Source organism: Leuciscus leuciscus, assembly GCF_965113295.1.
Source record: "Leuciscus leuciscus genome assembly, chromosome: 25".
Lineage (NCBI taxonomy): Eukaryota > Metazoa > Chordata > Actinopteri > Cypriniformes > Leuciscidae > Leuciscus > Leuciscus leuciscus.
Genome location: NC_138724.1, coordinates 7,677,114 through 7,697,988, shown reverse-complemented (window position 1 = coordinate 7,697,988; position 20,875 = coordinate 7,677,114). Strand labels below are relative to the sequence as shown.

The following is a 20,875-nucleotide window of genomic DNA, read 5'->3' as shown; positions in this document are numbered from 1 at the left end:
AACGCTTTGTTTTCTGAATCCATGAGCTTCACCAAAACCTGTAAATAAATCGAGACTGTCAACATTTTCTTTTCTTTAACAGATAACACCTACAAATTACACTTCTTTTTTATTTATTTTTATTTTTTTTGGTCACACATGTTAATCTATTGAACGAATGTTTGTCTACGAAACTAACAAAAAAGCAATTATCTCAAAATAGTACCGCAGTTAGTAGAAGTGAAGATGTAGACGTAAACGTTATATTGTACACAAACAGTCAAATGAGCTTATGTTTGCTTTTTCTGTCATTTAAACATCTCAACAATAGTTTCATGAGGACACAATGCTTTTTTTATTTCATTTTTTTCAAGCTGCCTCAATGGATTTATGAGGGGTTTAAAATGACTCGATGATGCACAATATTAGAACCGCTTATTTTCTAAAAATTATTGAATAAAAGAGCGGGAAACGAAACAACGGAAACTAGGGGAGTGGTGGGCAGGACTATTATTTATCTGCCTGTGATTGGCCCTCATGATACTTTGAGTTGTCCAATGAAGTACGAGTTTATGGGTTTGGCCTATGAAAAAAGACAATCAGAGGATCCCCGTTTCTCTTTGAAAATTAGCATAGGGCAGTGAATAAATACCACTGTATAACGCTAGAGGTAACATTAATTCTTTAGTCTTGTAATCTCGTATCATCATGCCTGAACCAGCAAAGTCCGCGCCTAAGAAGGGCTCAAAGAAGGCCGTCACCAAGACCACCGGTAAGGGAGGAAAGAAGCGCAGAAAGTCCAGGAAGGAGAGCTATGCTATCTATGTCTACAAAGTCCTGAAGCAGGTTCACCCTGACACCGGCATCTCCTCCAAGGCGATGGGCATCATGAACTCATTCGTCAACGACATCTTCGAGCGCATCGCCGGTGAGTCGTCTCGCCTCGCGCACTACAACAAGCGCTCCACCATCACTTCTAGAGAGATCCAGACCGCCGTGCGTCTGCTGCTGCCCGGAGAGCTGGCCAAACACGCCGTGTCCGAGGGCACAAAGGCCGTCACCAAATACACCAGCTCCAAGTGAGGCGTGCCTGACTTCAACTATCCCAAAGGCTCTTTTAAGAGCCACCCATCTTCTCAGATAAAGAGCTTTTTATTTTAGTTTTAGTTACAATCTTGATCCCATGAGAATGAAATAGCAATAGGTTATTTATTTTTCAAACTGACTGTCATGTCAAATCACGCCTTTCTAATTATATGGTTTGTGAACATACCAATTTAATGCGTATGTAGTTAAGTTATACACGTACATGTCATGACATTTCTATTTGTATGTGTTTTAAAGGAGGAATCGCATTTAGCTTTACTCTAGAGTTTGCTCACTTCTGCCTAGCTGTGAGATATGAAGCACGGAGAGAGGTGATGAAGAATAAACTGAGGGATAGGCTATATGGGTGTTAACGTTAAAAGGGTTAATGAGCACGATAGATAGGGCACAGATCAGATTACTGGTGGCTTTTTAAGAGAATCGGGGGGTTTCAATAGGATTTGAAATATTAATAGAATATGAGGTGATATTAGTAATACAGCAAAACAGAGCTATTGTGGAGAATCAACATTGAGGTGGTGGGGAATTTATTTTATTTTTATTTTATTTACGTGTGAGAGTAAATATGAGTGTTTTAGAGGGGAAGAGAGGGGAAGGGATCTAGATTGTGAAGCTATTATCTGATCCTCACTCCGGACCAGAAGGTGGCGGTAATGCACCAACCACCGTAAAATAAGAAAGAGGAAGAGGTATCCAGCTAACATTTCTCACTCCACACAACAAAGTGGCGCTGTGCACCTTTTACTCTATGGTCTGTAACCCGCCAAGAAATTAAACGAAGAAGAGTACCAGGCGCCAAAACCCCAAAATAAGCAGCAGTTTTTGCTAACTTTTCATCACGATGTCACGGCGTACACGAAAGCGAGTTCTCCAGGAGAACATTGACAGTGAGGAAGAGTTCACCTTTTCCTCTGAAGAAGACGAAGACTTTGAAGATGAACGCTTGCATTTTGAAGATCGATTTGATCCAGTGGAGGATAGCAACGTGTGAGTTATTTACGTTCCCACATACTCGTGTCTGTCCACTGGGTTCTGCGCGTTACTGGAATGCTTTCCTGAGTAATAGACCACTTTTCAAAGTGTCTTATACCGCTTCGTTTTCTGTGGTTAACTGTAGTTTAGGCAAGCTTATGTTCGGTGTTATTGTGAAAGCCTGCCTTGTGAAATGTTTAATATCCATTATATAGATTGTTCGTAATTTGCCTCAGCTTTAGCTCATTTCTTTATATATTTCTCCAAGTAAAGTAAAACGTTATGTTAGAAAAGTTGTAGTAAATCAATGGTAAATTGTACTAACATAATAATAATAATAATAAAAACAGTTGAATTTGTATTAACATCTTAGAAGTTAAATATTAATTTGATGCGTTCCATATCAAATCAATATGGGACGCGATTTGTCCCGTATTTTACATGGACTTACAGATTGCTGAAACACCGGGTTGTGCAGTGGGGAGAATACTAATAGCGAATTTAAAAAGAAAAAAATCACTTTAACAACATTAGTGGAGAAGTGCGCGTGAAAGCATTTTAGCGTCTTTGTTAGAGCGACAGATCTCGAGATCTCGATCAAAGCGCGCGTTTTTTTTTTTAAACATCGAGCTCACGGCCGCCAGTCAAACGCAAGATGAAGCTCTCCAAATTAGTCTGAATCGTAAAAAAAAAAAAAAAAAAAAAGTTATCTTTTGGATCTGTCCCGTGACTATACTGAATATTAGTGTCACCAGTAAATATATTACTAAGTGATTGGTTATTGCTCAGCGTTACCAGAGGCATACAGTACATCATTTCGTAGTAATGATACAACTTTTTATGGGATTGCTTCAAATGTAAGGGTTTCACAGGAATCTTAAATATAAGTAATTGAGTATGATAAAAGCAAACCATCTTCATTAAGCAACTGACTAATAGTAAATATTCCATGGTCATTTCATGCCTGATTAGATTTTTATTTAATTTTTTAAATGGGCTTTAATATATCTCTATTATATAAAAGTTATGCTTAAAAAATAATTGTCAAGCCAGTAGTGCCTGCTTGTAGAAGTTTGCCATGTTTGGGATTGTTTTCAATAGAAACATTACATCTTAAGATAGTTAAAACTATGACTTAAAAAAAAAAAAAGTTTAGAAACATTTAATTTATTTTTTGAAAGAATTCTCTTCTGCTTACCAAGGCTGCATTTATTTAATCAAAACTACAGTAAAACAGAAATATTGTGAAACATAACTGCAAAATTAAATAACGTTTGTTATGTAGGTTTATACCTGCGATCAAAGCTTAATTTTCAGCATCATTACTCCAGTCTTCAGTATCACATGATCCTTCAGAAATCATTCTAATATGTGGATTTGCAGCTCAAGAAATATTCATTGTTATTATTATTTTTATTATTATGGATGCTAACAATTCATTGACAATGGACAATAGTGAATTTTAATGATAACGATAACTAGGTTGGACCACATTGGGTGATAACCGATTAATCAATAGTAGGGCTGGGCGATAAAACAATAACGATAATTATCACGATATAATTTTTCTCGATAAAACGATATCAAGAGGTCGATAAATGTTCGATAATGTTTATGCGCCAAAAGCGGAACGAAACTCATTTGAACCGAGCGCCACACGGACCATTTATCCGCTCGGCTCAAAGTCCAAACGGCAGCGCGAGCGCATTAGAGCAGATGTGTTTACTCTGATCGGTCTCGGTCACGAAATCCAGTGAGAAGCGCTTGAATTCAGCGAGGAACACGAATGTCTCAGTGATTTAAACCAGTTTAAAGGCAGATGAAACAGCGCTGACAAACAGGAGAAACACTGTGCGCAACGATACAGTCAGAAGGCTTTTCCGTCTACAAATTCCCATCATTTACCATGGATTTACTGTAACGTTAGCCTAGTAATATTAACTGCACCATGAAATGTGGGATATACATATTGAATTGTATTATATTATTAAAGGGCAATTCTGGTATTTAAAGGTCCCGTTTTATGCCCCTTTTCACAAGATGTAAAATAAGTCTCTGATGTCCCCAGAGTGTGTATGTGAAGTTTGAGCTCAAAATACCCAACAGATCATTTTTTACAGCATGTTTAAATTGACATTTTTTGGGGCTCAGAAAAACGAGCTGTTTCAGTGTGTGCCCTTTAAATGCAAATGAGCTGCTGCTGGACGACACAGGGGGCGGAGCTTCATGAGCTCGCGCTCAGTCTCTCAGGAAAAATTCATCTCACGGAATGATGATAATATCAGAAACTCTCAGTAACGGCGTTCATTTCGAGTCGGACAATAATGCCTACAGAGTCAGAGTGCTGTATAGAGATGGAACAGGTATAGTTTAGTAGTTTAATTACGGTTATTATAACGTATTTGTCATCTGCTTGTAGGCTATGTATCCATTATTTATTAATAGCCTACAAGTCTGCTGTCTGAATGATGATCAAACATGTACTGATGAGTTTAATAAAGTTTATTGTACATCACACAAAAGATGAAGCGTCAGTTTTACTTCAGAAAATCACCGTAAGAGCTGAGTAAACACAGTAGCCTAAGTTATAAGAAGTGCGCAAGTAGCCAGTAGAGTTGAGGGAGCATTCCTGTGGGCGGAGGTTAGTCAAGAAACGGTTCTAGTGACATCATTAAAGAAGGAAGTAGAGGGATGTAGTCCAATCGAGCCGTTTTTTGTAGTCAACTTCTGTTAAATAAAATATCTCGCTTGGCATTGAACTTTGAGCTTTATAATTTTACAGATATTATTTATGCTCTAACAGCAACATTACACACTAACTAAAGTTTGAAACATGGGATCACGCAGAACGGGACCTTTAACACTTTGAGTCTATTTTGTAGTTTGTTTTGGATGAACCAGAGTGGTGGACAAAGAAATTTTGACAATGGTTCCTGTCTCGACTTTTTGACTATTTTAGAATTGCCCATGACCGCTTTAGAATGGGAGTCAATGGCCATGCACAAACATGCTCTTAAAACAACCCTTAACGTTCGTTTTCAAAACTGTTCAACTCACCGAGTGGTTAGTGGTGTTCGTTGATGATTAAAAACAAATATATCGGCGCAATGTATGATTTCAATCCGTTTATTTTTCTGTAGTGGAACTATTTTTTCAGATACCTCACAACCGCGTATAAACTTACGCAACTTCCGTTGCTCTGCTCACGCTAGCCTTCTGAGAGACAGAGAACCGAGCGAAAATACCTAAAATACTACACCCAAATGTAAACAGCCCCCTTTCCGTTTCTGGTTGCGCAGTAATATCAACGAGCAATGAGTCCTCCAACGGAAATCAATGGGATTTTACATAATGCCAAATAAAACACGACAGAAACTGTATTTCGCTACGCTACTTGTTTTGGAACATCAACGAACACCACTAACCACTCAGTGAGTTGCACAGTTTTGAAAACAAACGTTAAGGGTTGTTTTAAGAGCATGTTTGTGCATGGCCATAGACTCCCATTCTAAAGCGGTCATGGGCAATTCTAAAATAGTCAAAGTCGAGACAGGAACCATTGTCAAAATTTCTTTGTCCACCACTCTTGTTCATCCAAAACAAACTACAAAATAGACTCAAGGTGTTAAATACCGGAATTGTCCTTTAATGTAGACAATGTATTAAAGGACTAATGGTATATAATTACAGTATTTAATAATGTATTTAGGCTACTGTTTTTCATACAAATACCATAGAAACCATAATGTTACATTTTGCCATGATAGTGAGGTGCTATAGGCTATGCCTGGTTTAATCTGTGGTTGTCATGATCTAAATGCATGATACTGGATGACCAATGGTTAAGTTTAATAAAACTCAAACAGTCAGAATATTACATTTTACCACAAAAAAAAAATTTGCACATGCAGAAACTAAGAAATTGTCCAATAAATATATTTATTTTGTTAAGGAAAAATGACAAATGTTTGAATGTTCTACCTCAGATTTGTGAAATGTTCACCTGTTTGGCAAGTGTTTGTCATGATATGTTCTGACAATAAAGAGTAGTTTAAAACTACAGTTAACGCTCTGGTTTCTACAACTTTCACTTAGGAGCAAAAATCTGCCTTTAAACTTGAAATAAATAAAGATTTGACTTTTATCGTGATAATTATCGATGTCGACTGATATAAAAAAAAAAAATATTTTTGGCCATATCGCCCAGCCCTAATCAATAGATTGTTTGTAAAATGGATACTGAATGAAAACAAACACAACACATCAAAAAGTGCTAAACTTTATTAGAAAAAAAGAAGAAAAAAAAAAGTACTGTACGATGAAAATGAATGATACTTTTTAAATAAAAAAATATGAATATATTAAATATACCTTGATCATTCATGTTCATTTGTTGTGCAGTAACTAATTGTACAGAGATAAGACTTTAAAATGTATTAGTACATGTTTAAATTAACAATGAAGGTTAATGAGTTAACCTTGATGTTACAAGTGGACTCTTATTGTCCGTTTCATATAAATTTATTTATATGTGTGTTTGTACACTACCAGTCAAAAGCTTTGGATTGGTAAGATGTTTTTAAAAGAAGTCTCTTCTGCTCACCAAGGCTGCAATTTATTTGATTAAAAATACAAAAACATTGTAAATTTAATTCAACTTAAAACTGCTGTTTTCTATGTGAATATATTGTAAAGTTTAATTTATTCCTGTGATCAAAGCTGAATATTCAGCATCATTATTCCAGTCTTCAGTGTCACATGATCCTTCAGAAATCATTCAATATGATATTTTTTTTCATTATTATCAATGTTGAAAACAGTCATTTACATTGTTATTTCAGGATTATTTGATGAATAGAAAGCTCAAAAGAACAGCATTTATCAGAAATGGAAAGCTTTTAGTAACATTAAACACTACCGTTCAAAAGTTTGAGGACAGTAAGTGTTTTTTTTTATTTTAGTTTTAGTTTTGGGGCTGAAATAAATAAAATAAATCAATACTTTTATTCATCAAGGATGAATTAAATTGATCAAAAGTTACAATAAAGACATATGTAATGTTGCACACTGGTAACCACTCTTTCCCATTATGAAATCTGTGACAGTTTTCTTCAACAGAATCAGGTGTTTATTGAGCTTTGGGAAGGCACATTTAAGAGTCATCAGAGCCATTTGGACTGCCTAATAGTAATAGTGTTAAAACAGGGGGACAGGTTAATTACAGCTGTCTTTAATCACCTAAATCCATTAGACATCTTAAAAGCAGCAACCTAGCACTACTGAGATTATACTCTGCGAATTTAGTCATAACACCCGTCCATTCAGTGTAATGTTCTGCTTATATCTGTAACCAGAGCCATCGGTCCTGTATCATGGTGTAGGCTAAGATGAGACAAAAAAAAAAAAAAAAAAAAAAAAAACTTACTGGTCATGGAATAAGTTAGTCAAAAATGTCAGTTCTATTGTATAAGTTCTGCATTATTATTTTAAAGACCACTTTAAAGTCATTGACTGTAAATCCCCTTACAAAGTAAAACTCAAAGACTCAGAACCAAATATGATGAATGAAGACCCAGAGTCAGAATTATAATAAATTGAAGATTTTTATTTTATTTTACTGAAGATAGTTTGTAGTTTCATCAGGCAGAAATCAGCTGCAAGACTCACAAGGTGTTTGCAGGCCACCGCGCTTACAGTTACAAAGATCACAGCGATTATACCCTTCACCAAGGTCTAAGCTATGTCCTGGCTTCAGGTTGAATGATTCTGATTGGCTAAGAAATAGATAAACACATTTTCCACACATATACAGATAGACTGAAGCATATCTCCGTCGATTATGTGGCTGACACTCTGGCCCTGAAGCTAGGCACGTCGTGACCTTCCAGGTTGCAGATTTGCGATTCTAGTCACCAACATGTCAAAGAAAACAAATCAGTCCATCTCCAATAATGCCACTTGTTCCTGTAACCAAGAATACTTACACACACAGAGAGACACACAGCTTCTTCAAGTTTGGATTTGGCCAGGCTCTAACTATAAACAGGAAAGTCTTCTCAACATCAAGATAATACTTTAATCTAACATAGTTCTCAAGGAGAGGACACTTTAGTCTAATGCAGTAAAGTAAAGACTTTAGCTAAGAAATGGTCTCTTAAACTATTGGTAAACTATTTTAACACGTTGAAGATCGTTCTCAACAAAATGAGTCCATAATTAATTTCTGGAAGCCGGGCTAAATGAGCAAGCACTGTTACTGCAATCAAATACAGACATTAGAGAATACATAAAAAGAACATTTCAGTAATCACACTGGCAACTTCTATAACAAACTAAAATCTCCAAAGCTTAGAGAAGTCATTTGACTCATTTGATATTTAGAAGGAAAAATATTAATACCTTGATTATAATCACTCATTACATATACATTGAAGCAGCAGTGGATTCCAAAATCCACCCCTTCAACTTTGAAACAGTTAACTACCAATTGCCCTCTGAATGTATGAAATCTGAAAGGTAACATCTGTATCTGATTTTCAAATGAAGCACTGTGCTTTACTATAAATAGCTTATCACTCATGACACAGCCTCAGATAACCGCATTTAGCTGACCCTGAAAGGCATTCAGGACTGGTACACTGCATTTTTATAAACTTGTAACATAGTTTAATTCTACTATCTTTCAACTCTAGCCCAGCTTAAGCCAGAGATGGCATGCGTAAAAATAATAAAAAAAAGAAATATATATATATATATATATATATATATATATATATAATATATATATTTGTCTTTTACCCACACGTCAGGGAATTTAGAAATTACAAATTTCCAATCAAATTGAGTCTGTTTCACTTTTGCCATTTAAAGCCTCTATGTACCTATGAACGAAAAGCAGGGCTTGACATTAAGTCTTTACATGTGCTTGTCCGAAAAAAAGAAGAAAAAAATGTCTTGTAAATTAGGGATGTGTCACGATTTTTGAATATTCAATTAGTGTTGATTTTACTGTAAAATATCAAATAGGTTGTGCGATTATTGTCTATAAAAAAATCCCCATGTTTTCGGTCCTGATACGGTGGTGACACGTTCATGTAACTAGAGGGTGGCAATGCCAATAACGCATCTAAAAGATGTCAATCAACTCTCAGACAACAGAAGATAATACACATTGTCTCACACCAGAGCATGTGAGCAGAGTGGTAATATTTCCTCCAGATCGGAGAGCGACTTTCTGAAGATTCAGCACCGCTCGCTCAGAATGCCCGCAGTGACATGCTGGTTTGAAAATATGTGAAATAAGTAGGGCTGCCCATGCACGACTAAAGTGTTTTTTTTCTAGTCAGCTAGTAGTAGTTCAGTTAAGCCATTTGTCTAATCGCATATTTATATTAATTTAATTACTTAAATAGGCAATATATTACAAAAACATTCATTATGGTTTAGTATTCTCTCCCATAGCCTATTCCGCATCTCAAGCGCACGCATAAAGCTTGTCACAAAGAACCGGCAAAAGTAATGACTATGCATGACATTTTAATTGTTTATTAATAAACTAGTGTTTTCTGTGTCAGTGTCGGCTGCAAAGATAAAGTTGATGATGCTGACCATCTTTGCAGTAGTGAAAATGAAAGAAATGCAAACTTAATACGAATTAGCCTACATAAGCAGAGAGTAGCCCATTTATTTGTGTTTTGAGTTGTTTTGTTTAAAAGTAGACATTTCAAGCTCCAGTTCACGTGCCGTCCCCTCCGTGTCCTGATTATATTGTCTGCTATATTTGCTTCATATGTATTAAATCCAGGCAATTGATTGATGAAACATTGATTAAAATTAAGAGACAATTTATACAAAACGAAATTCACAAAAAAAAAAAAAGTTTTCTACAAAACAAAATCATGTCTGACCCACTCCAAATGTTTCTCGATATATTGAGCATCTTATGATCCTGAATCTTACTCATCTCATGCGGTTCCCTTTTCATATAATCTACATATATTAAATAAATAAAAACATTATATTATTTAAACATAAATGAAACGTATTTTAAGTTATATTTAAGCATTACACTGCTCCGCTTCGCTCACATGCTCTGCTGTGTGGCCTATACATGCATGTGGGGTAAGGGTGCGCATTTCAAATAATAACCAGCGTTCTTCGAATATTAGTTTTGCTTGAAATGCAAATATTCAAGCAAATATACATTTTATATATAAGCAAGAACTGATAAGAATATAAATGTGTATCTTGAAATGCAATGTAAGTCGCATACAGTGGGGAGAACAAGTATTTGATACACTGCCGATTTTGCAGGTTTTCCTACTTACAAAGCATGTAGAAGTCTGTAATTTTTTATTATAGGTACACTTCAACTGTGAGTGACGGAATCTAAAACAAAAATCCAGAAAATCACATTGTATGATTTTTAAGTAATTAATTTGCATTTTATTGCATGACATAAGTATTTGATACATAAGAAAAGCAGAACTTATTATCTGGTACAGAAACATTTGTTTGCCATTACAGAGATCATACGTTTCCTGTAGTTCTTGACCAGGTTTGCACACACTGCAGCAGGGATTTTGCCCACTCCTCCATACAGACCTTCTCCAGATCCTTCAGGTTTCGGGGCTGTCGCTTGGCAATACGGACTTTCAGCTCCCTCCAAAGATTTTCTATTGGGTTCAGGTCTGGAGACTGGCTAGGCCACTCCAGGACCTTGAGATGCTTCTTACGGAGCCACTCCTTAGTTGCCCTGGCTGTGTGTTTCAGGTCGTTGTCATGCTGGAAGACCCAGCCACGACCCATCTTCAATGCTCTTACTGAGGGAAGGAGGTTGTTGGCCAAGATCTCGCGATACATGGCCCCATCCATCCTCCCCTCAATACGGTGCAGTCGTCCTGTCCCCTTTGCAGAAAAGCATCCCCAAAGAATGATGTTTCCACCTCCATGCTTCACGGTTGGGATGGTGTTCTTGGGGTTGTACTCGTCCTTTTTCCTCCAAACACGGCGAGTGAAGTTTAGACCAAAAATCTATTTTTGTCTCATCAGACCACATGACCTTCTCCCATTCCTCTTCTGGATCATCCAGATGGTCATTGGCAAACTTCAGACGGGCCTGGACAAACTTCAGACGGGCCTGGACATGCGCAGGCTTGAGCAGGGGGACCTAGCGTGAGCTGCAGGATTTTAATCCATGTCGGCGTAGTGTGTTACTAATGGTTTTCTTTGAGACTGTGGTCCCAGCTCTCTTCAGGTCATTGACCATGTCCTGCCGTGTAGTTCTGGGCTGATCCCTCACCTTTCTCATGATCATTGATGCCCCATGAGGTGAAATCTTGCATGGTGCCCCAGACCGAGGGAGATTGACCGTCTTGAACTTCTTCCGTTTTCTTATAATTGTGCGAACAGTTGTTGCCTTCTCACCAAGCTATTTGCCTATTTTCCTGTAGCCCATCCCAGCCTTGTGCAGGTCTTTTTTTTTTATCCCTGATGTCCTTACACAGCTCTCTGGTCTTGGCCATTGTGGAGAGGTTGGAGTCTGTTTGATTGAGTGTGTGGACAGGTGTCTTTTATACAGGCAACGAGTTCAAACCGGTGCAGTTAATACAGGTAATGAGTGGAGAACAGGAGGGCTTCTTAAACGAAAAACTAACAGGTCTGTGAGAGCCGTAATTCTTACTGGTTGGTTGGTGATCAAATACTTATGTCATTCAATAAAATGCAAATTAATTATTTAAAAATCATTAGGGCTGGGTACGGAGTTCGATACTTTTTAGGTACCGACCGAATTGCCTCGATACTATCGAGTATCGAAAAATGACTTGTTGTTCGGTACCAGATTTCGATACCTAAGGGGTTAACTCGTCAACGTCAGTGCTCAAACACATACATATGAAATGCACAACGACACACCTAAAGTCGCTCACGCACATACACGCAAACTCTACACACACGAGACGCGCGGAACTCTCCACGCACATACTCATATGAGACGCGTGCGCGCACAAACTGTCCACGCACATACTCATATGAGATGCGAGCACACACAAACTCGCGCACATACTCAATGAGACGCGAGCACACACACATAAACTCTCCACGCAGATACTCATATGAGACGCGAGCACACACACACAATACCCTAAAGATGTGGATAAGTCGATCAAAAGTGTGGCTACATTTCTCCAGGCTCGATGTCAACAGCGCGCGATGCAGTATTTGCGGTAAAATAATTGCTGCAAAGACCGGTACCACGACAGATACGATGAAGACCTTGACAGTGTATGGAGTAAACATAATAGCAGAAAGTTGCTGCGTCTTCGACTGGTAAATGAAGAGATACCTTGTTGATCACTCTGACAGTGTTTATATTGCAATAATGACCTACTGAATGTACACTGCCGTTCAAAAATATGTTGGTTAGTCAGAATTTTTTTTCAGTAAGGATGCATTAAAGTGATCAAAAATTACCTTAAAACATGTGTAATGTTACAAAAGATTTCTGTTTCAAATAAATGCTGTTCTTTTGAAATTTGTATTCATCAAAGAATCATGAAAAAAATGTATCATAGTTTCCAAAATATTAAGCAGCAAACTGTTTTCATATTTCTGAAGGATCATTTGACACTGAAGTAATGATTTTGAAAATTCAGCTTTGACGTCACAGGAATAAATTACATTCTGAAATATCTTCAAATAAGATTTTAAATTGTAATACTATTTCACAATGTTACAAGTTTTACTGTATTTTTGATCAAACAAATTCAGCTTTGGTGAGCATGAGCTCTTTATAAAAACATTTTGTTCCTTTGTGCACTGGCTAAGGAGCATGAGTCAAACTGAAAAAAATAAAACCAAAGTTTTTCTGAGGTAATGTGTTATGTAATATTGTTACAATGGATTTCATAAAATTGGTATTGAAAAAAGTATCGTTCAGGAACCGGTATCGAAATCAAGGTATCGGTATTGGTATAGAAATTTTTTGAACGATACCCAGCCCTAAAAATCATACAATGTGATTTTCTGGATTTTTGTTTTAGATTCTGTCTCACAGTTTAAGAGCACCTATGATAAAAATTACAGACCTCTACATGCTTTGTAAGTAGGAAAACCTGCAAAATCGGCAGTGTATCAAATACTTGTTTTCCCCACTGTAAATGTAAGTGCAGTTTATTAATAGTTAATGTTAATGTAGTTTAATAAATGGTACCTTAACACTTTTAAAGTGTTACCGATTTGTTATACACAGTCAGACGTCATGTGAGTTCAGTTTTGGACAGATCAGACGTCATGTGAGTTCAGTGTTGGACAGATCAGTTGTTTTAACCATTCATTACAGTGAATCGGTTCAAAGGAGTCATTAGTTAGCGAATTGGACGTGTCAGGTTTTTTTTAGTTTATTGAAAATGTTCTTTATGTCAGCTGAATGTGATAAGGCAAATTTCTTTTTCTTCTTTTTTCTTTCTTTTTTTCACAATTCACCCCCAGCGGTAATTCAGGAACTAAATCTCTGAACGCTCCACGTGAAACTTCGGTCTTTCGACCTTTTACCATCATGTCAATTGATTTTGGTTAATATGCGCAAGGGAGAGAGAGCAAGACAGCGCTTAGTTTGAAGACAATGAGTGCGCGACCGGGGCTCTCTCTCTCTGCTCGTTCTTTCAGTTAAAGGACAAGTTCGGTATTTTACACTTAAAGCCCTGTTTTCAGATCGTTTCTGATGAAATACAATGGTTAAGATTGAACTTTGGACAAATGCTGCTGTCCCGAGAATTTTAGGTTTTTGTGTTAGCACCCCCCCACCTTAACAATGGCTGCATAGGTGCTCTGGAATAATCCTTCCTAAAACGCATTAAACTTTCGTTTACAAAGGCGTGAAACTCACAGAGTGGTCAGGGGTGTTCACTGATATGCTCACACAAAAATCGCTGCAAAAGATGCTTTCCAACAGGTTTTATCGTAGTTTTTGTCCAACTCCATTGACTTGTATAGGACGTGCTGTGAGACCGCAGCACCTTTACGGTATTACTCCGCCGCTTCTTCTTCTGCTTTTTCTGTGTATTCAATGAAATGCCAGTGGTTTGCTTGCAGTTGGCAAAGGTGCATTATCACCACCAACTGGGCTGGAGAGTCTATTATTCAAGCTCTCAACGGAAGAATGTACGGGTGTGAGGCGTTTGGAAAAATAGGTCCACAGTTTTACAACGAATGGTAAAACACCTGTTTGAAAGCATCTTTTGTAGCGATTTTTGTGTTAGCATATCAGTGAACACCCCTGACCACCTGTTTGAAAGCATCTTTTGTAGCGATTTTTGTGTGAGCATATCAGTGAACACCCCTGACCACTCGGTGAGTTTCACGTCTTTGTAAACGAACGATTTTTCCAGTGCACCTAAGCAACCGTTGTATAGGTGGGGGGTGCTACCACAAAAACCTAAAATTCTCGGGACCGCAGCATTTGTCCAAATTTCAATCTTAACCATTGTATTTCATCAGAAACTATCTGAAAACAGGGCTTTAAGTGTAAAATACCGAACTTGTCCTTTAAACATGTGCCCTGTCACATGCGCAGCAGTCATCTACATCACTCACCAATCAAATAAGGTTTTGGCGGGACAAAAATACGCTTTTCCGGCCGCTAAAAAATTTTCAATGCAGGAAAAACCCTGCTTGTGTATTCGTCTTGAAGGGACAGCAGCCCAGTATACCCACAACTGTTTGTCACCATAGTTAATCAAACAACAAAAGAGAAAGATAATCACTTTAGTATCTTTAACAAAGATAAACTGTATATGAATAATGTTTAATTTATACAGTGAAGACTATACAGTGTTGTTTTACATTTTGATAATTCAATGTCTGTACCTGAATATAGTTGAAGGTGGGGTAAGCGTTATTTGAAAAACACTGTTTGGAAGTTAGTTGGACCGACACACTAACAACAACAACAAATTGTGTAGCCAATCAGCGAGAGGGAAATTTGAAGAAAGACTGCTGAAATAGAGATGATTCACAATACAAAAGAGAAAAGCTCATAAGAATATCACCTACAAAATGAAGGGTTATGATCAGGAAAGAGCTTTAGGACCCACGTTAATATTAGAAGCTTTCTAGCGCTGGAGAGACCTAAGCGGGAAGGCCTGGAAACAGACTCAGAGGTTGCTTTGATTCGGGTTTGCTAACTTGACATTTCAGCCATTCATCATCAAACTAAAATGCAGTCAACCAAACTTAAGGTACACTGCTCAATTTAAATGGTTTGCTGTATAATCAGCTCTCCCAGCGCCCAACCAAACTCATTTTTGCGCACATGAAGGATGCTGTTTTACACGGATATTGGAACACAAATGAATTACAAAGCCTTGTTTACATAATATTTTAGCAACCAAATGTTACATGGCAAATATGGAAACATATTTGGATTCTTGCCAAATGAGAAAGTAATTAACTAAATTTGGCTGGATGTTTGTATGTCGTTTATAATGAATATAGCCTAATTTGTGTTTTATTTTATAGTTTAATTTAATTTATTGTTACTTATCTTTCATTCTTGTTCTGTTCTTAGCCTAAATTTAAGGATTTGTTGTGGAGTGAGGGGAAAATAGCCTAGGCTAATGTTTGAAAATGTTTTGTTTTATTTAGGCCACCGGTATTTAAGATGCATAAATTAATGGAATTGTTTACAATTACGAGGTTAACGGGTGTTTTTGGAGTAGGATCAATTTCATGAGATTATTTCCTCTTCTTGGACGGGTTATGTTTTTCCATGTCGTAAACTCTAGGGGCAAGGCTTATAAACCCTGAATTTTTAGGGGCGTGATATTAAAATGATGATTGTTTTCTGCCAGCACATTTATCAACTTATGATCATTTGTACGATGGGATTGATGTCAAATCAAACTGGTCTTTATCATTATTTAACAAAAATGGAACATGCATTTTATGCAGTCGCACCTGCTTCTTTTTAATTGTAATCACAGGATCTCTCCCATCTCACTAATGAGTTCACGGACAGAAAAGTTGTAGAGTTAAGAGTATATGTAATTTATGATGCAGAAGTTTGGTATCAACAAAGGCAAAAGGAAACACGAAACAAAAAGAATCATTGATTCGTTCAAGTTCTTCAAGCTGTCTGGTATTTTCAATAATAATGTGTATTTATTAATGCAATGATTAGCATATGTAGTTTTTAGCATCACACATATATATATATATATATATATATATATATATATATATATATATATATATAATTTTTTTTATTTTTTTAAGTATCTCATCTTTTTAAATTTATATTAGCTTAATATATTTAAATTATATTAAGCCTTAAAGTTCTGCATAAGTAAGGGGGTGGTTACTTGAGTGGCAGGTGGATTGCCGCTTCTGTGACTACTAGCCGTTTGTCTGCTGTCTGCAACGTCACCTTAGCTAATCCCGCCTTTTTGCCCGTTTTCGTTAATGCGGGAGTGATGCACTGCCAAGATGGCGACGGCCGGTTCTGCCCACTTTTGGCTTCAAAAATGCTCTTCAGAAACCAATGGGTGATGTCACGGACACTACATCCATATTTTTTTTTACAGTCTTTTGGCTGGGACCTGATTGATCTTGTGATGCTGGTAGAACAACTAGGGCAGGGGTTTCCAATTCTGATCCTTGAAGGGAAGTATCCAGCAGAGTTTATCTCTAGTACTAATTAAACACCTGAACCAGTTAATCAAGGTCTTTAGGATCACAAGAAACTTCCAGGCAGGTGTGTTGGAGCTAAACTCTGTAGTAAAGTGGCCCTCCAGGAGCAGGAATGGACACCCCTGTGCTAGGCCAAGCTAATAGCAATCCGGCCAAGCTGGTCCATCAACTCAGTTAAGCTAGTGATGATGATGACCAGCTAATGATGACCAGCTAATGGTCTGGACCAGCCACCAGTTTAAGCTGGTATTAGCTGAATTGTCCAGTACATCTATGTTCTTGTCAGCATTATTATTATTATTATTATTATTATATATTTATTTATTTTTTGCAGATGTGAGGATGACAGTGAAAAGAAACCTGCTGCAAAAAGAGCCAAGAAGTCTTTGTCATGTAAAGCAGAGACTGTTGCAAAGAGAGACAAGAAATCTCTGTCATGGAGAGAAGAGACTGATGTCGACGTGGCCCCAAAGCCTCGGAGATTCCTCCCGGCACGGGAACCTGGGCCGCAGATGAGTCTTGCTGACTCACACTCCCCTGTGAGTCTGTTCAAACAGTTTTTCTCAGAGAGCGCCATGTCAAACCTGTGCCACAATACAAACGCTCAGGCAGCCAGGGCACTCGCACAGGGTCGCAAATACAGTTGGACAGATGTCAGTGTTGGTGAGCTGTACCACTACATTGGACTTGTTTTCTACATGGCCACGGTGAAGATGAGCTCCATCGCTGACTACTGGCGTCAGCACAGTATTTTTACTGTGCCCTTTCCCGCCACAGTCATGTCTAGGGACCGATACCGCACCATTTCATGGAATTTGCACATGAGCCACCCAGATGCAGACAAGGAAAATGACAAAAAGAGGGGCACAGCTGAGCATGACCGACTTTTCAGGGTTAAACCCCTCATGGACACCATCCGTCTTGCGTGCAAAGCCTTCTATCATCCTAGAAGAAATCTAGTTGTGAAGGAAAGATTTGTGGCATCCAAAGGAAATACAGAAATAGCACGGTACATGAAAGCCAAGCCTACTAAGGTGGGCTTCAAGTTTTTTGTCCTTACGGACTCGTCGAATGGATATACTGTGGACCTGTCTGTGTACACGGGCAAGAACATCTTTCCCACAGGCCATGGGCTTTCTTATGATGCTGTGATGTCTCTCCTGGACAAGAAAGTTTTGGGCACTGGGTATCATGTGTACATGGATGATTTCTACACCAGTCCAAAGCTCTTAACAGACTTGCTTGCAATGAAGTTTGGTGCTTGTGGGACTTACAGAGACTATAGGAAGGACTTCCCACGGAGCTCATCTAATGCACTGACCAACAAGTCCACCAGGGGATCCATCAGGTGGATTCGGGATGGGCCTCTTGTGTGTGTGAAGTGGATGGACAAACAAGAGGTGTCTGTTTGCTCCACCATCCATGCTGCCTATAAAGGAGACCGTGTGAAAAGGAAAGTGAAAGCACAAGATACATGGAAGAAAAAGACTTTTCCATGTCCTGCACCTGTGTCCGCTTACAACCAGCACATGGATGGTGTTGACCTGTCCGATCAGCTGTTGCAGTACTACACTATCAAACACAAAACCATGAAGTGGTACAGAAAAGTCTTTCTACACTTCTTGGACGTTGCTGCCACCAACGCTTTCATATTGCACAAGGAGCTACACGGCAACATGACACACAAGGAGTTTATGGAAGAGCTTATTGGAGAGCTCTGTGGTGGGTCTCAGAAAACAGCACCAAAACACACCAGTAGTGACCATGTGCCGGTTCCAGGAGCTGAGCTGACCTCCGATGTCAGAAATCTTGCCACTGCTGGTCGCCGCATATGTGTGCATTGCAAAGCAGTGCGTGGAAAGACGCAACATACACCATGGAAATGTCAGGCATGTGACGTTCACTTGTGTCTTCAGTTGAACAGGAACTGTTTCCAGGATTGGCACAAAGGTTTGTGAGTGGGTTTTAAACAGTAGATTTTTGGAAGATCAGCCCCAAAAAGAACTCATGATATCAAGTCTTTTGTTTATTGTAACACTGAATATGTGGTGTATTGTTTATGTAGGGGTGGTTGTTTGGTGAGATGGTAGCACACAACAGCAATCCATCCTCGTAGTGGAAGCATTAGAAACAGTAGGTAAAAATATAAGAGTCTGTTTAAAGTTATTATTGCAATGAAAACTGTCTATTGCCTTCATCTCTATACATCTGTATATATGTATATATTTCAATGTGGTTAATACATTGTTTTTTTTAGAGTTCCTTAAAGGGGCTATATGCATCTTTTTCCCCAAAATAAACGTAACAATAGCCTTTTTATTTTACCATTTATGACTCAAACATCTCCTGATGAGCATATTGACACCTTGTCCGCTCACAGTGGGTGCACCTATAAGCCTGTATCCTATTTTTCCTATTTTCTGTCGGGTCGGATTTTTCCCGCGCTGTCTGCGGATGTGACGTCAAGCGCGTTCATGTTAAACGTTTCAGATCACTAATTTCAGATAAATAATTCTTACCTCAGTAAACATAATGTTGACCTCCTTGCAGCAGATGACTTGTGAAGTGTGCACGTACGAGCGTGCGCTGCGAGAGCGAGCAGAAAGGAAGAGCAGTTCTGTTTTTTGGCCACAGGTGTCAGTCGCGAGTTTAAATTTCAGAAAAAAGCATATAGCCCCTTTAAGAGTTCGTTTTTTTTTTTTTTTTTTTTTCATATTTTTAAAAGATTTCCATATGAATTATCCAGTTGAGTAAAACATTTGTATAAAAATTTTGAATCTGGAGTGTGCTTTGGTCTTGTTTTTGTATGTGTTTTCAAATTTTTGTGCTCAAATTCAGGTAATCTCCATGTATCGTTGAGTTTTCCCGGAAGGAAAAGGTAGCCGGAAATGCATTTGACCGAATTGCTTTCCCAGTGTGAACGCTCAGGTGGTCTAATGTTTTCAAACAGCCATAAAAGACCAGCATCTACTCTCCGCTTACTGACCTCATGTGTAAACATTATGGGAAGCGCACTAGCCAGACTGGATTTGAAGTTAGCTGGAGAGCCAAGTTTAGTTTGAAGATGAAAAACATACAAGTGCAATTTTCTCTCACCATTCCTGATTTCTAACATGATTCTGTGATTTTACTGCTGTCAGAGCAGAAACGAAAGCTGCTGCTCTCCATGTCTTTTCCGTAGTCTCCGAGCACATGCATATGTAAATTGTGCAAGTTTATTCTGTCCATTAAATTGAAAGATCTGAAAAAGCCCATACATATACCTGCCCATAGACCCTCCCCTTGAAGAAATCAGGACATAAGTGTTTACATATTTACATTGGACGGGTAAGTCCAAGGAGGCTTCCATGTTGTTCCGCCATTTTGAAAAACTATAATAGCAGAGAGGGACAAAAAGCACTAGCCTACCACAACGCCCAGAGTCACATGACTGAAACCAGCTGAAACGGTAAAGGAGATCAGTGAGGCGCTTGTCACTGCCCTGGCAAATTTGAAAGGCTGCACTGCACGGTACTTCATAATGCAGGATCATACTTATGCTGAGCCACAGGAGAAGGAATCCTCATAGCCAAAAAAGCACAAAAAAAAAAAAAAATTTATTATTTAAAAGGAAACGTGACTGGTGAAAAAAAAAAAAAAAGACAGTATAAACATCGGGATAGCTTTTCACAGGTGGAAAGAGCTAATGAAAAAGTAACTTTGAAAGGGACGCTGAAGTTGCCTGCTTTTCATCTTGACAGGTAAGTCAATGTTACGGTCTAAATTACAAGCTTTTTTTAATTGCTTGGTTGTGTAATTCATTATGCATAACAGTAGAACATTGATGAAGTGCTATTTGGAGACATGTTGGCATAGCTTCTTGGTACATAACGGCTATCGTAGTTGCAACACACATTTGAAAAAGAGAGGCGCTAGAGAGCACTATTCGTTTGAATGCAAAATACAATTTCACCGCTAGATGGGAGAAATTCCTACACAGTGTACCTTTAATACATGGTCAAATTACTTACTGGGTAATTATTCAAATAATGAATGTGCTCATCAGGAGTTGATTTGATGCAATGTTGAGAAAACACCCAAAAAATGGTTTCTGTAAATCCAGTGTTCAAATGATTTGTGGCCTCTTCAA

General features: G+C 38.1%; 2 protein-coding genes across 2 annotated transcripts in view; one reads left to right on the top strand and one right to left on the bottom strand.

Annotated features, from left to right (window-relative positions):
* The window catches only part of LOC309490520 (uncharacterized protein), a 327,836-nt gene that overhangs the window by 98,573 nt on the left and 208,388 nt on the right, over positions 1-20,875 (bottom strand). The gene's annotated exons all lie outside the window — the stretch shown is intronic.
* On the top strand, positions 1,700-19,529 carry LOC309490473 (piggyBac transposable element-derived protein 4-like). The gene is made up of 2 exons (XM_082159667.1): positions 1,700-2,073; positions 17,081-19,529. The coding sequence occupies exons 1-2, from the start codon at positions 1,928-1,930 to the stop codon at positions 18,702-18,704; spliced, it is 1,770 nt and encodes a 589-aa protein (XP_082015793.1). The 5' UTR covers positions 1,700-1,927; the 3' UTR covers positions 18,705-19,529.